General features: G+C 35.8%; 2 protein-coding genes across 13 annotated transcripts in view; one reads left to right on the top strand and one right to left on the bottom strand.

The window, feature by feature from the left end:
* LOC109061264 (FERM and PDZ domain-containing protein 2-like) overlaps positions 1 to 8,376 on the bottom strand; it is a 32,971-nt gene extending 24,595 nt beyond the window's left edge. For 3 of the 7 annotated variants that reach the window (XM_042769120.1, XM_042769121.1, XM_042769126.1), the window contains exons 1-12: positions 7,947 to 8,376; positions 5,188 to 5,335; positions 4,935 to 5,095; positions 4,033 to 4,098; positions 3,714 to 3,893; positions 3,537 to 3,612; positions 2,750 to 2,839; positions 1,991 to 2,066; positions 1,745 to 1,898; positions 1,574 to 1,645; positions 1,259 to 1,433; positions 983 to 1,118 (exon numbers count right to left, since the gene is read on the bottom strand). In XM_042769120.1, coding sequence (XP_042625054.1) covers positions 983 to 1,118; positions 1,259 to 1,433; positions 1,574 to 1,645; positions 1,745 to 1,898; positions 1,991 to 2,066; positions 2,750 to 2,839; positions 3,537 to 3,612; positions 3,714 to 3,893; positions 4,033 to 4,098; positions 4,935 to 5,095; positions 5,188 to 5,311 — 1,310 coding nt within the window. In that variant the 5' untranslated portion in view covers positions 5,312 to 5,335; positions 7,947 to 8,376. Of the gene's footprint in view, positions 1 to 982; positions 1,119 to 1,258; positions 1,434 to 1,573; positions 1,646 to 1,744; positions 1,899 to 1,990; positions 2,067 to 2,749; positions 2,840 to 3,536; positions 3,613 to 3,713; positions 3,894 to 4,032; positions 4,099 to 4,934; positions 5,096 to 5,187; positions 5,336 to 7,116; positions 7,204 to 7,946 lie in introns of those variants that run through there. The other 4 variants (XM_042769122.1, XM_042769124.1, XM_042769123.1 and 1 more) reach the window with 4 other exon arrangements.
* Positions 8,377 to 8,417: 41 nt separating this feature from the next.
* The window catches only part of LOC109084935 (mitogen-activated protein kinase 8A-like), an 11,107-nt gene continuing 2,928 nt past the window's right edge, over positions 8,418 to 16,596 (top strand). For 2 of the 6 annotated variants that reach the window (XM_042769134.1, XM_042769133.1), the window contains exons 1-10: positions 8,424 to 8,617; positions 10,100 to 10,268; positions 10,361 to 10,490; positions 10,587 to 10,645; positions 10,828 to 10,966; positions 12,419 to 12,584; positions 12,975 to 13,046; positions 14,757 to 14,939; positions 15,242 to 15,366; positions 16,227 to 16,290. In XM_042769134.1, coding sequence (XP_042625068.1) covers positions 10,147 to 10,268; positions 10,361 to 10,490; positions 10,587 to 10,645; positions 10,828 to 10,966; positions 12,419 to 12,584; positions 12,975 to 13,046; positions 14,757 to 14,939; positions 15,242 to 15,366; positions 16,227 to 16,290 — 1,060 coding nt within the window. In that variant the 5' untranslated portion in view covers positions 8,424 to 8,617; positions 10,100 to 10,146. Of the gene's footprint in view, positions 8,618 to 10,099; positions 10,269 to 10,360; positions 10,491 to 10,586; positions 10,646 to 10,827; positions 10,967 to 12,418; positions 12,585 to 12,974; positions 13,066 to 14,453; positions 14,526 to 14,756; positions 14,940 to 15,241; positions 15,367 to 16,226; positions 16,291 to 16,596 lie in introns of those variants that run through there. The other 4 variants (XM_042769132.1, XM_042769131.1, XM_042769130.1 and 1 more) reach the window with 4 other exon arrangements.

Genomic DNA, 16,596 nt, shown 5'->3' with positions numbered 1-16,596 from the left:
AGAATAAAAGAGTACCACTTCACTGCAAACTATTAGATATAATGTCCATTAAAGACCCCGTGAAATCACTTGACAAGTGCAGTTTTCTTTTGATTCATTTTCCTGCAAGAAAAATATCTTTAAATGTGTTCAAAAGTTTGGTTTTTTAGTAAGGTTTTTTAATATTTTAAAGAAGTCTCTTATACTTACCATGACTGCATTTATTTGGTCAATACAGTAATATTGCAAAATAATATTAACATTTTATTAGTTTTGATATATTTTAAAATGTAATTTATTTATGTGATGGCAAAGCTGAATTTTCAGCAGCTATTTCTCCAGTCTTCAGTGTCATGATCCTTCAGAAATCATTCTAACATATTGATTTGGTGCTCAAGAAACATTTCTTATTATTATTAATGATGAAAACAGCTGTGCTGCTCAACATTATTGTGAAAACCATGATATGCTGTTTTCAGGATTCTTGGCTGAATAGTAAATTCAAATAAACAGCATTTATATGAAAATCTAAATTTTTGTTCCATTATAATTGTCTTTATTGTCACTTTTGTGAATCTAATGCATATCTACTTAATAAAAGTAATAACTTTTGAAAAGAATAGTATATGTGTACTAAAAGTTTGTTTTTGGAGTAAATTAGCACATAGATGACCCCAAACCTGACAGACATAGACTAAAAGCCACAAAACACGGATATCATGTGGTCTTTAAATAGACAATCTAAATATTATGTATGTGCAAACTGTAAAGGGCCATTCACACAGAATGCAAAGCAGTAGAGTGAAAAAATTATAGAGAAATGTTTTATTTAAGTTGAACTTCTTTTAACTTATGCACATAGTTTTTAGAATGGAATATCAATGCAATGGTCAAACACATCCGTCTAGCACGTTTACATATAAAAACAATGGAAAAGCAGCACAGTGGAATGCAAAAGTGTGTTCTGTGTGAATGGCCCCTAAGACAGTAGAAAAAGACATACAATATGTAGGAGATGTCATCAGGGAAAAATCTGACACGGAGAAAAAGCGTAAATGTTGCAGAAGCCACTTTCTTCCAGTAATCTGGGGCAACCTTCGAGATTTTTGTCTCAGGGTCCAAAAAGAAAAATTCACCATCTAAATGAGAAAAATAAATGTAATTAATGCTCAATCACTTAAGTAAGACAGTTCAAAATGTACATTACAAACACTTGATCCCTTTACAGTCATTAAAACCACACAAGAGCACACAAAGGTATATATAAAGCCTGAATTACCATCAATGAAAGCAAGGCCAAAGTAAAAGTGCTCCACGAGGTTAGCGTGCGCCACAACCATGTCGAAGACATCTCTCCCACGGGACTTGATGTCACATTTCACTGCCACACACTGTTCATTTGGCATGATCATATTAACTTCCCTTTGAGACAAGCCTGACTTGCCTTTCTTTGACTTTATCGGTCGAGAGAGAAAGGTGAAAGAAACTAAATATACAGAGACACAAACTTGGCAGTAAAGCTGAACAGAAGTGCTGAACACTTAAAACTGAAGTGCGTTATATAGGTTACCAAAAGTACTAAGACATAGTTTACCACTATAGATCCCGGCAGCTCTAAAACTGTTTGAGGTTCATCAATCATCCTGGTAAATTCAGGCCCAAGACTCTACAATTAAAACATGGAAACATGCAATTAACAACTAATTAAGTAAGCATAGGATGCAGTAAACATATTATTGTACAACACAGATGCTAAGTACATTACCTTGGCTTTCCTTTGGGACAGGCTGACTGCAGACTCACTAACAGTGATACAGGGACTGGATGGTCGGGTTTCACCCTTTTTGGGAACGTAGGGGCATGTACTTTGTGACAGCCAACCACTTGTGCTTCGTCTGTGGTGAAGCCCCAGTGGAATTCTGGGATAACAAAGCATCAGAGATTGACATTAACAGCACTTATAGTTAACAGCCTGATATTAAATTTAAAAATGCATTATACTACTACTAACTTGTTTGAACCCAGAGAGGATGTGGTCTGATTAGGTCTACTTCTGAGAGACCAGGTTTTCTGTTGTTGGGAAATTCCTGAGGGGGAAAAAATCAGCTAAACTGAATACTGAAAAATAAAATAATTAGTTACTGTATGTCTAAATGCTCTGCAATAAAGAGAAATAAAGACTGACCATTTAAGAAATTGACATTTTAAACTGTAACAATAGATTCACTAAACATGTAAACAGGTGATATACTTTACTGTTTAAAAGTTTGGGATCATAAGGTAATCAAATTTTATTTTTATTTTTTTCAGCAAGGATGCATTAAATTCATCCAAAGTGACAGTAAAGTCATTTATAATGTTACAAAAGATTTCTATTTTAAATACATTTTGTTCTTTTTATTCTAGCTTTCAATCGTCAAAGAACTTTGGAAAAGAATAATGATAAAAAATGTTTCTTGAGCACCAAATCAGCATATTCTAATGATTTCTGAACGATCATGTGACACTGAAGACTGGAGTAATGGTTCCAGACAATTCTGTTTGCCATCACAGGAATAAATAACATTTTAAAATATATCAAAATAGAAAACAGTTATTTTAAATTGTAATAATATTTGACAAAATTTTAGTTTTTACTATATTTTTGATCAAATGAACTTGGTGAGCATAAGAGAGTTTTTCTAAAACATTTTAACAACAACAACAACAACAACAACAAAAAAAAAAGCATACAGACCCCATATTTTTGAATACTAGTGTATGAACTTACCTTGCTTTAGCTCGGAGTCCAAAGACAGTCTACGAGTCTCTCCTGAAGCTCCGTTCCCCTCTGTATAACCAGGATATGGTCCACGCTTACCTGCTCAACAGAGACCTGATCACTACCCACACGAAACGCATACTGTGCATCCAAAGCATACACAGCAGTTTATATTGCACATAGTTGCACAAGTAACCTCTGGAAAATGGCCAAACATAAGATCACTACACTTTACATTACAGTTTGTGTTTAAGAATCAGCGCTTTGAGCCTGATTACAACCTTTTGTAATCCCATGTTCGGTTTAAATTAAACCGTTAATCCTATTGAAGACACTATTTTATCAGTGTGGTGGTGCTTTCTCACGCACATGCTAGTCAAACCTGCAGGGTTTTACTAATTTAATTTTTAGGATAAACATTATAATCCAAGGAATATGTGGGGATTACTTTACCACTGAAACAATTAGTTAAGGACAGCATTTAAAACAAATATGTGGCATCCACACTCACTTAGACTTGTTATGCAGAGGATCTGACGTGCACAGAATCTAACATGACAGGCTAAAACTCTTCTATAAATACCCATTACAGCAACTAATGTGCATATGTATCAAAACATCAAATCACATTTACATGCAATATAAACATTTTAAAATATTAAAATAATTAAAATATAAAAATAACATTTTAAAATATGAAACTAATACATTTATATTATTTTCATATTTTAACTCATTTGACAACAATTCTTTACACTTTCACAACTATAAGAAAATAAGAGGATGAAATTCCTACCATGTAGTCTTTCTCTGATCATCTGACTTTTCCCACTCAACTGCACAACATTTTCAGTTAAAGCAGCTCGATCCACCTGGAAATGAAATCTCATGAACGTCTTGGCAAATATTTTTCTAAATTGAGAAATTGAGAAGTATTTGAGGTATAAATGATAAATGCTCTTTTTTAACTCACAGTGTCTTGGAAGACGTACTCTGCCAGTTGTTTGATGACTTTGTTGGGAGTAGGCAGCAGAGATGCTTTATGGTGTGATTCACACACCTCTAAGATAGAGTTCAGGTTGGCTCGTCGATGGGCCATGTCCTCACACATGCTCAGGAGAAGGCAGTTCAGAGAGTCACTTAGCTGAATGGGCTAAACAAGCAGAAAACACATTTATTTTCACACTCAAGGTGAGAAACTTAATGTAGCTGCCTTATTCTAAACTGGCATTTGTTCATCAATCTTTTACTTGATTTACTTTTTTTCTTACTCGAATTTCAATGAGACTGACCTGGTTTTGAGGGAGATGATAATCAACTGACCAATACAGAGTCATCCCTAGAGAATACACAATTATCTGGAAGAAAAGACAAAAATCATCAGCATATTGAGCATTCAAGCACTTTTTCTAAAATAAATCCAACCTTCTTGCGACTAAATTTCAATTTCAAAAAAACAAAAGGTAACACTTAACAACAAGGTTCATTAGTTAACATGAACTAAGCATGAACAATAATTGCACAGCATTTATTAATCTTAGTTAATGTTAATTTCAACTAAAATTAAAATCAAAAGATGGGTTTGGTAACATTAGTTAATGCACTGTGAATTAACATGAACTAGCAATGAACATCTGTACCTGTACTTTAACAAAGATTAATAAATACTGTAATAAATGTATTGTTCATTGTTTGTTCATGTTAGTTAATACATTAACTAACATTAACTAATGGAACCTTATTGTAAAGTGTCAAAAAAAAAAAAAAAAAAAAAAATAGAATAAATTAAATTTTACTCATAAATGAGAATGCATTTATTTTCACTGCATATCATATGACCGCTTTAGGGCACCTATAGAATGCTCTGAGCATTTGACAGGTCAGTATTCCTTAGCTCATTTCTGAGGGTGTGAAAAAAAACAAAAAAAAATCCTTAGCTCATTTTTGATGGTGTGAAAAAAAGCCGTAAAATTGGTATGTAGATTGTTTAGGTTGCTATATAGTTATCTATAGTGTTCTGTTCCTATTGATATGACTTTATTTGCAGTGTTCTTCGCAAAAATCAGTCATTTTGTGAAGAGGACCTGATTTGATTTGCTATGTATAATATATAGGCTACACAATATGCTTGTGTGTGTGTGTCTCAATCTCTGACAAGAGTGCTACATGCCATGCATCGCTGAATGACACTGACCTTCTCCATGGCTAGCTTGGTGGAGATGGCACGTCCTTGCAGCATCTCTGGGGCTGTGAAGGCACACACCTCATCTGTCATAGCACAGTTCTTGAATGCCAGCGTCCCAGTCGTGGACAAGAGCAGTGATGCGGGAGTTATAATGTTGCAGATATTGTGACCTAGAAAAACAGACCCACATTCAATTAATTTTGCATGGAGTGCACTCTTCACCATCAGGAAAATTCACCTAACTTCAAGGGCAGTGTTTTACCTTTGTAGGAAAGGTCTAAGAGGGATTCAGCTGAGCCCAGCAGGAGCGACCACACCTCGTCCTCTTCCAGCGGTCCTCCTCTGGCTTCCAGCACCTCAGCAAGGGTCACAAACGTGCTGCTCATCCTGCGGAATCGAGAGACAGATACCTGACAAGGAGAGACACAAGCTAACTGGCTGATGGAGGTGGAGAGAAATCTGTTGAAAGAGGAGGATGGAGCCTAAACAAAGTGAGCAGCAGGGACTCTGAGCTCATCACCAATGTTTCATAACGATATTGTGTAATATACATGATTTATAATTTGTGATGTGCAAATTTAAATCTGTCTGCAATGATCTATTTTTGTCTTTTGCTGACCTCATTCCAGCTATCAACTTCATTTCTAACTTCATAGGACACATATAAATATATTTCTTCACTTTTGTTTGTCATTTTCAGATCATTTTTTGAGGAAACCAAAACTACAAACAGACCGATTTTAATTTTGTACATATGTGTTTTACAAATTATGCCAAAAGATTTCAGCTGTTTTTCCCCAATATTAAATATATTTGTTAAAATATCTAATTCTACTCCACATCTAAGTCTATAGTCTTATCCCCTGCTGCAGTACTGAACAATACAGACAGTTTCCTGAAGTCTTTTGATGTAGTCTGAAGAGTCTAACTGTAACTACTCAAAACGGAAGCCAGAGGGAGACATTTCAATTCAAGTACAGTATATATAATAATAATGATTTTGCTTTAATTACTGCTGACTCTTTAACCGTCTCAGATATTTAGCAGTATATTTAGTAGAATCTGAATAACTGCTTGAAAAATGTAATTTATATTTAAAAAATTACATTAAAAAAATATATGAATTATATTAAGTAAATATACTAAATGCATTTAAATAAGAATGTAGGGTATTTCAAAACCTTACATTCAGTCTGTTGTTTGGTTGTCTTGAGGCTTATTATATTAAACTAGATCAAGTCCATGTGCCAATACAGGGAGATTACAGCTTCTAGTTAATTACACAACCTGAGTGTTAACAGGCTGACTCAACACCTTTGTAAAATGGGACATACTAAAATATGTTAAATGCAAAAATCTAAATATAAGTTATTAATGGATACCTGAGGTTGTTCACTGCCTCAGTATATCAGATCGATTAGAACAACAAACTTTTGGGCTTGACACATACACACACACAACTGTACCAATGCAATAATGAGCTTGAACTCCAAAGAAGGTTAAGCAGGACCTGCAGATGTGTAAACATAGGTCTGAGCATTACAAGAAGACTTGAGGTTCTTTTTGTGGCCTGTCAGAAATAGAATGCTTTATTTTAAGCACACAAATGCTAAAAACACTGAAATCGGCGAAGCTGTGTATATGTGCTTCTACAATTAAAATAAAAATCTAAATAAGCTTGAGCTCTCTCAGATCATCAGTATCTTGAAGACATGCAAATTCTCATGTACTAAGAGAAAGAAACGACACTAAACTCTCTCTGCATTCCTACAATAATCAAATCAGAGAATATTCCGACAAACAGTGTAGCCTTTGTGCACAAATACTTACAGGGGCATGTACAAACACCGCCTTAATTACTAAATATATCAGAAAAATAAAAGTGATTTTTGTTTTATATTCTTCTTTTTGCATCCTGTACTGTTCGAGAGCTTCTAGGCTTTCCCTGTCCAAAATTAAAGATACACATACACCAATAACAGCTCAGCACTGTAGCTTTTTAATAGCATACCAATATAACTGACCAAGTCATGGCAGCAGCATTAATCACAAACAGACTCTGCTGTTAATCTATGAACATACAAGTTTGTGAATTTTAAATAAAGATGTTATGCTAGATAGAATCACATAATATTACAAATTCTAACTACTAAATGTGATCTATCATCTTGGGAATATCAACAGATTTTACCTTCTAGCATTCGATGTCTTAAGGTCCTGATCTCCCTCTGATGCCTTCAGTCCCAGCACACACACTTTAATCCTGTGGATCACTACATGTTTCGTTTATCTTCTGTTACAAAATGCCTCATGTGACCCAGCCATGCACAATCTCTGCTTCAGCATACTGTAGTTTCGTACAACCATTCAAAAATGCATTTACTGATAAACTACTCACATCTAATCACTAAGAAGCAACTGATGTCTGTGGGACCTCGAAACATTTTTGCAAATTGAACAACTATTCTTAGACTACAGCTAAGAGCTCAATTGGATTAAATGACCAGCGACAAAAGAGGATAAGGAAGTCTTCAGGAACATTTTTTTTTTACTCGACACTCCCAAAAACAAAGGTACAAATCTGTCACAGGGACAGTACCTTAAGGAACAAAAGCTAAAAGGAAAATTGTACCTTACTCTTAATATTAGTAGCTTAAAGGTACATATTACTACCTAGAATGTACCTGTACATATCAGTACCTTCTGAAAGGCTGCTGCTCACAGTCTGGTACATTTTTCTAAAAGTGAAGCTTTGGTCCTAATATGTATATATTTAAATATGTGTCATTTCATGCCTTGTTAAGGCCACCCTTGCAATGCATGCAGAGAATAATTCTGATTCTTATCACCACATATTGTGTTAAATATCATTCTGTAGTGGAAATTACATTTAAAACATTTTTTGGAATAAAATGGCTGTCTTGCTAAAGCTAGCTAGCACATGTATCTAAAATACACAACTTGATCGAAAATTACACAGAATTAAAAAAGAAAAAGGTATATTAAAACAACTGGTTTTACCTGTCTATTTCATCTCAAGCTCATCACTGCTACTGTTGTCTCCTTGGTAAACAAAAACTTTTGAAAAAACTTTATTAGGTGCCATAACTGTGGACAGCCCTGAGAAACAGAATGATATAGCAATTTTCATGCAATAAATATGAAAAGGATTTAAGATTTTAAATGTATTTTTTTCCAAAGAGTTTTCATATTTTATTAATTAAAATAACTATCCGAGTGGGCTAAATATAATATCCTTAAAAGGATGCACAACAGAATTGATATCAATATTATTTTTGACAGATTTTGACAGACAGACAGACAGACAGACAGACAGACAGACAGATAGATAGATAGATAGATAGATAGATAGATAGATAGATAGATAGATAGATAGATAGATAGATAGATAGATAGATAGATAGGATGCTATATCTATGAATAGACCGGCGTGATGGCACGGAAGCGCGTGGGCGTTTGGTGACGTAGAGCGCACGTCGTCCGCAGTTCGCGCGAGGCCTGCTGCCAGAGGAAGAAAGCGCTTTCAATACAGTGAGGTCATGTTATCGAGACAAGCAGCAGAATAAGCGCTATTAATAATCGATAGAGTCTTCGCCACATCGTTTCTGAAGAGTCCTGGTATTTACGTGGCATTTAGGATAGCGGGAGTGTTTATATTTCAGTCGTCGCAGGTAAGTAAGCGTTTTAAGTTGGTTTTAATGCGTGGTATTGTTACGCCGTGGGGGAGGGTGTCAGCAAACATCACAGCTCATTCTCTTTTATCTGAAACAGTAATACGACAATGTCGCTGTTTTGAATGATGAGGCTTTTAAACGTACCGGCTAATAAATGAGCCGGGCTCCGTGGGTTAACGTTACGTGAGATCGCTTACAATGATATTTGTCAAGCTGCTCGCTTTGCCAGCAGTCCACTGTAACCATACTGTGTGTGTATTCTGGATACAGTTTAATCAGGAACGTAACATATGAAAAGCTGAATTACTTATCGGTTTAGAATGCATACTGATCACTGTCTAAGGCTAGACAATAGACTAGGCTATACATTATACTATACATTTCTTGTGTATATAGTATCTTCCTGGCCTGTGCTGTCATAAATCAGGATACACATATTTTTAAAACATTTAAATGTCACTTCTGAATGAATTGACAACAGGATGATTGATTCATTAGATGTGTTTTTTGATGAATAAATTGTTATAAATGCTAATGAAATGAAAACAAACTGTGAGCCCTAATTTTTAGTGGCATGAACAAACCGTAAAAGTTTGTGTCTCTTAATCAGGATTTGTCACGTTGTTTATATGACAGCAGGCACTGTGTGATTTTTACTTTTTTATCAGTGATCTTCAATTACTTGAGTACAGTTTCTATTCATTTCTTTTATTGTGCATAATAATACTTGTGGTTTGAAATTATTCTCTCTGGGAAGGTTGCGCTAAGTAGTTGTGAGTCGGTGTTATTAGCCAGGAAGTCTTTGCCTTTATTAGGCTCTGATTAAAATGAGAAATTGTGTTACTTGATTAACTGGTTCTTTTGGGTGCATGCCTGATTATACAAAATAAGCATTGACATTGGCCAGTATGTCAAAACATGTTAAGTAATTTATTTATTTATATTTTTTTTCTTGCTTGATTGTACACAGTTACAACCACAAATCAAAGCTTGTCCAGAATAAAATCCTGGCAAAATTTTCTCTCTGTTGCTGTGGATCCAAAATGCTTTTTATATTCAGACATATGCAGTGCTGCTTCCTCTTATCACAGTTAATTGTGTTACTTTTAATGTACTGCGACATGTCAGGAAAAAATATCCCTGATATTATGCCATTTGCGGAAACAACAAAAAATGTGGAAGCATTTTTCTGTGGAACTGGGTCATGCTGTTAGTCCTGCTGTTTTAACTCAGTTTAAGAGCTATTAGGAAACTGCCCTACTCTTTAGTGGTGTATGAGTCCCCTTTTTATGTGTGCGTGTGTTTCTAACAGCTGTATGCTCTAGTTATTTTCTTTTTGATGGCATAGAGATAAAGGCCCAGAGCCAAAAAGAGATTCAAGACCACTCTATTCTGTCCTTTCAGTTTATTCTGCTGTGCCAGAATATATCAGAACAATTGCAATATTATACTGGGTTTTGTTTTGTTTTTATGGTCTAGGTCTGTAAAAGTCTGCCTTGTTCGGATGCTCACACATCGGCTTCACCATGAACAAAAATAAGCGAGAAAAAGAATTCTACAGCGTCGATGTGGGTGATTCAACATTCACAGTGTTAAAGCGGTATCAGAATCTAAGACCCATTGGCTCGGGTGCTCAGGGAATAGTCTGGTATGTTCTAGAGCTCGTATTCTACCTCAAATCATGACGTTACACAGTCACCACATCTTTTCATCTGATTTATGCAACCTTTTTCCTTTTAGCTCAGCATATGACCACAACCTTGAGCGAAATGTGGCTATAAAGAAACTCAGCCGGCCTTTTCAGAATCAGACTCATGCCAAACGCGCATACAGAGAGCTGGTGCTCATGAAGTATGTCAACCATAAAAACGTAAGTCATGACCCCAAACGGGTCGTAACATGTTGCATGCAATGGGAAATCCAGCAGAGCATAAGCAGTCTAATAGATGTGCATTTTCATTTCCAGATAATAGGTCTGTTAAATGTTTTTACGTCACAAAAAACATTAGACGAATTCCAAGACGTGTGAGTATATATTGCATATTTATATGGTTAAAAATGCCAGATCCCAGCTGATATCCCCCTAATGCTCTCTCCCCTTTCTCTCCCATCCACACACACCCCTCCCCTTCTTCTCTGCTCTTTCTGGCCCCCCCAACACACCCTCTTTTTTGTCCCTCCCCTTCCCGCCCTTTCCCCAACGACAGTTACCTAGTAATGGAGCTGATGGATGCCAACCTCTGCCAGGTCATTCAGATGGAGCTGGATCACGAGCGGCTGTCCTATCTGCTGTACCAGATGCTGTGCGGGATAAAACACCTCCACTCGGCGGGGATCATCCACAGGGTCTGTGCTCTTTAGCCTAAAGCCTGTCCGCCTAAACAAAAAGACTGTCGTACGCAGCGAAGGTTGCACTGACAGCGAAAAGCTTAATAATCAGTTAAGGTGAGGGAGGGGGAAGGGTTTCATCCCCTGGGCTGATTACAAAAAGCTAGACCTCTGCCTGCCTGCCTGACTGCAGCTGCTGCTGTGGACTGCATTGCGCTGTTGAGGCAGGGACGTGTTGTGAGGGGACAGGAGGGAAGCGATCAAGTTATCCTCAGTAAACACCGCTGTCCTGTAGTCCCGTTTCACCTTGACTTTACCTCGGTCTTATACAGTGTACTGCTTTTGCACAGACATGACCGGAGACTTTTGTTAATACAATGAATCTCGTGTCACTGCACAAGGTCATGTCTCATAAATGTCGACCTTTGAACATTAAAAATACAAATTTCATTTGCAACCGTGGATAATCAAGTGTTAAATGAATAAAAATGGTTTCATTCTGACATTCAAAACAGGTGAACACTGAAAGGGAATAAGTCCTTTTTTCAAGGTTAATGGTGTGGAAAGACTTGTTGAGAGTGGAATACAGAACATTAGGTTTGATACACTTTAGCCCTTGGAAAAAAATTTTTTTTGGTCAATTATCAGTTAGACAGGACCATAAGTGAAAACAAAAATAGTGAATAATGTAGCTTACATCTAAATCCCTTTCTAAAGCCACTTACGGCAGTTTATTTGCAATTATTTATTTTTATAAAAATTGACAAACCTTTTTTGGGGGGAAATATGGGGATATTTACATTTACCCATAAATATTTCCTGAATGTCAATAGTTACAACCACGCGTCCAAAGATCTGCCTCTGTTTTGCTTTTTTCTAATTTAATAAAATTTTTATATTTATAGTATACTATCAGTATAACAATTTGAGTGGAAAGTTGAATTGACATTAATTTCTATTTAAAATAAATGTGGTTCTTTTGAACTGTTCAATATAAGAATGTGACACTGAAGACTGGAGTAATGCTTGCTGAAAATTAATCTTTGCCATCACAGGAATAAATTACATTTGAAAATATATTAAACTAGAAAACAGGTATTTTAAATTGTAGTAATATTTCACAATATTACTGATTCTTCTTTATTTTAATAAATGTAGCCTTGGTGAGCATAAGATAATTAATTCAAAAATATTTAAAAATCGTACCAGCACCAAACAGTATGTCACAACCTTTTCATTATTATTGGTTACATTTTTTTTTTTAATCCTAAAACTTTGTGTGTTTTTCTTTTTAGGTTTTAATTTTTTTTAGGTCTTTTGGACTGCCATTATATTTTTTCAATCTGCGTTAAAACATACAAATGCAGTAAATGAGATGCAAGCTCTTATTTACTCTCATTTTCATGAAAAATGCTAAATTGACTAATATTCTATCTTGTGATTTTTCTTTTTTTTTTTCTTTTTTTTAAGGATCTGAAACCCAGTAACATTGTGGTAAAGTCAGACTGTACGCTGAAGATCCTGGATTTCGGTCTGGCCAGGACAGCAGCTACAGGTCTGCTGATGACACCATATGTGGTGACACGTTACTACAGGGCCCCTGAAGTCATCCTGGGAATGGGATATCAAGCCAATGGTCAGTGCTGCTGACAAGTTGCAGAATGCCTAGTTGGCACATCCTATGCATGCTTAACGGCCAATATCATCCTCATGTTGCAGGTTTCATTTCACGCTTTTATAGGCCTCTCTAATGCTTTCCTTGCACTAATAGCTTTGTGGTTTCAGCACCAAAATGTGTTACGAGGGATTAGATTTGTTGGGAATTCTATCTTTTTTGTTTTCTCTTTGATAAAATGTGAAGCCTGTTCAGTTTGTGATGAGTAGACAATGGCTTGGTGTGTTCATTAATTTCTTACCCAAACTTTAATGAATAAAACAAGCTCTTATGCAACAGTACAAAAATACTAACACCCCCTGACTTCCTGCTTAACTGTTTTCTCTCTTTCCCTCTGCTGCACGTGCTTAGTGGACATTTGGTCTGTGGGCTGCATTTTGGCAGAAATGGTCCGTCACAAAATCCTTTTTCCTGGGAGGGACTGTATCCTTGAGCCGTACAAGTAAAGAAAACTGCATCATCAACGCTAGAATTGTCTGTTGTCATTTTGACAAACTGCATTTTGCTCATGGGCCACATATTGAGTTAGATAGTCCCTCGCTTCTTCTAGATTGTGTTCTTTGTTATGCACACTGTGTGTTCATCAAAAATTGGTTGGTTGTGTTTTGGTTATAGCTCTTATTTTGCATTTCACTCCCTTATTTATTTCTGTGGGGTGGGGGTGACTTTCCAGTTTACTTTCTGGCTAAAATTATTGAACACCACTAATTTTAAGGGTTAGTTTTGGATTTTTACACTGGCACCTGCTTTTTTATTTAATTAGTTGTTTCTCGTTACTTGTTCTAGTTTCATCTAGCTAATGTTTGAGAATAAAGTCATAACAAATGCATATTGTGAGATTATTCTCAGGTTTATCCTAGAAATCCTTTTAAAATGTATTTTATGTGGCACTTAGCTCAGTTGTACAGTATGTTGGTACTTGTTTTGACATTCATTCAGCCATTCTAGCTTTTCTGTTCTCTGCTCTTGTGATATGGGTCTGACATTGTTTCATACTGTAAAATTACTTCTGAGTCAGTTGCATTTATGAGATACTATTTTTATTTAGAAGGGAATGCATTAAATTGATCAAGTGACATTTATAATACTACAAATAATTAAAAAATATAAATGCACAAATTGCATTTTTAAACTTTCTATTCATCCTGAAAAATATATCACAGTTTACACAAAAGTATTAAGCAGTTTTTTAACATAATAAATGAAATAAGAAATGAGCACCAAATCAGCATATTCTGAAGGATCATGTGACACTGAAGACTAGAGTAATGGCTGCTGAAAATTCAGCTTTGACATCTCTGGAATAAAATATTTTAAAATAAGACTATTAATGATTTTTACTGAATTTTGATTAAACAAATGCAGGCTTGGAAAGCATAAGAGACTTTTAAACACGTTTAAAAAATCTAACCAACTCTACAACAGTATATTTGGGATCTTTGAGGTATACCATTAGGTTGAGAGTGGCTTGATGGTGTTTGAGAACACATTGTCCCATCGTCCAAGCCTACATCAGGATTTTGATGTCATCTGTAAAAAATCTAAATCTGTAATATTGTACAATGTTTTTGTCCCCTCCATCATAATTAGTTAATGAGTCACAACATGAGTGTAAATGCTCAGGCCTGTGAACCTCGTTTCCAGTTTATTTATAGTCTTATGATCATTCTATTACATCTGTGCTCCATCCTCACTGACTTTCCCTGCTAGACATGGCAGATCCTGCATGACGCACATCACTCTTCTTGCAATCTGATTTCATCACCCCCCCCCCCCCCCCCCCCTTAGCTCTGTGTTGCATGCTAATTTCACTTTCATTTCATTTTTCAGTGGATGTATGGTCTGTTGGCTGTATCATGGCTGAAATTGTCAGAGGTAGTGTGTTGTTTCCGGGTTCAGATCGTATCCTTACCTATCAGTCATGTGTCATCCATTTCATGGTCATCACTTCTCTTTAATAAACACAATACTTTGTTTTCCATGGTCCACTGTGATTTTTAGAACTAAATAGACTTAGCATAGGCAATCAAAATGAATTGGTTCAATGTACAAGTTTTATGAAAAGCCTTCAAGAAGATCATTTTAGATATTGTAGGCCTGTTTATACTTTTCTTAACCCTCTAATACCTGAAGATATTGATCAGTGGAACAAAGTCATAGAGCAGCTGGGAACACCAACGCAGGAGTTCATGATGAAACTCAACCAGTCTGTGCGAACCTATGTGGAGAACAGGCCGCGATACACTGGATACAGCTTTGAGAAGCTCTTTCCCGATGTCCTGTTCCCTGCTGATTCAGAACACAACAAACTGAAAGGTACATCTGCTTAATGGTTGACATTTGTTTCTGTAGTATTTTTTTTCTTATTTGGGCAGCTTTGTAATCGCTGCTTGCAAATGTGGATGCCTAAATGTTGGTATTCTGTCAGTGTAGTATTTAAATACCATCATTTAATTGACACACACGTTTGCAGAACACAAACAACCTCATTTGCAATTCTAATCATTTCCAGTGCATTCACAGTGAGTAGCCGTGTGTGGTCGAGGTGACATGTCAAGCCACTTGAGAACAACTGAAGCACCATTAACGCTTTGTACTGGATGTGATTTGTTATGCAGCAAGCCAGGCGCGGGACCTGCTGTCTAAAATGCTGGTGATAGATGCATCCAAGCGAATCTCTGTGGAAGAAGCTCTGCAGCACCCCTACATTAACGTGTGGTATGACCCAGCTGAAGTGGAAGCGGTGAGCGTATGCACATTCACACACACTAATTTCCAATCCCTTGCCATCAACTAACATGTAAGCTTATTGTTTTGATGTAATTTTGATGAATAGTTTACAAAAATAATGTTGGATTTTGTTTTCCCAAATTGTCAAACCAATGGCTGCAGTTTGGAAACCTTTTTATCAAAACTCTTACTTTTTTATTTTTATTATTATTAATTTTTTTTTCTAGCAGTCAATTTGCACAAAAAGAAAAAAAAAGTTTTAATCGTGCAAATGAAAAATTTGTAGTTACTGATAAGCTTTTATCATTTCTATACATGTAAATATTAATATTGGTTTGAAAATGTCAAGGATACTTGATGTTTTTAAAAATTAGATAACTTAATATACACTACTGTTAAAATGTTTGGTGTCTCTAAGTTTTTTTTGTTTAATATTTTTGTAAGAGGTCTCTTGTGCTCACCAAAGCCACATAGATTTGATCAAAGATACAGCAAAAACAGTAATTTTGTAAAATATTTTAAACAATGTTATCTATTTCACTGTATTTTAGAGTGTAATTTATTCCTATGTTGGCAAAGCTAAATTTTCAGCAGCCATTAGTCCAGTCTTCAGTGTCACATGATCCTTCAAGAAATCAGAAAAACAGCATTTATTTAAAATAGAATTATTAATTTCTTTTAAAAACAACAACAAAAAATCTTATTGACTTCATACTTGTCAACGGTAGTCTATCCAATAGTAAGTTCTCACAACAAAAACATGGAGTTTGTGGTTCTGTTTTGTTTGTTTGTTATTTCAGATAAGCTCACATTCAACACATTGATTGTTTTTCTCAGCAGTATAATTATATGTGCTTATCTTTCTCTCTTCAGCCACCTCCTGTAATCACAGACAAACAGCTCGATGAGAGGGAACACACAGTGGAGGAGTGGAAAGGTGGTTTGTTTTCCTAATTTTAAAGTTCACAGAATGAAATCCAGAGGTTGAGAACGAGCATCATTTGCAATGGGCAAACTGCACACGCAGTCGAAATCTTGTCTGCAGGGGTCACCTGATTGAATAGCGTTAATAAGCTCCTCAGCATGTTTAAATGTCTGACGCCAGTTGCTAAAATTAGAAAGATTGATATTTCTTTCAACTCATGGAACATGTGCTGTCAACTTAAACCTTGCCAGTTTCCATGACTTCGTTCATCTGTTCAGCGTATGACCGTAAATATCTAAGTAACAATGCAACTTACTT

Source organism: Cyprinus carpio, chromosome A13 (genome assembly GCF_018340385.1).
Source record: "Cyprinus carpio isolate SPL01 chromosome A13, ASM1834038v1, whole genome shotgun sequence".
Lineage (NCBI taxonomy): Eukaryota > Metazoa > Chordata > Actinopteri > Cypriniformes > Cyprinidae > Cyprinus > Cyprinus carpio.
Note: the sequence above shows the minus strand (reverse complement) of the source record. Positions and strands in the feature narration are given on the sequence as shown.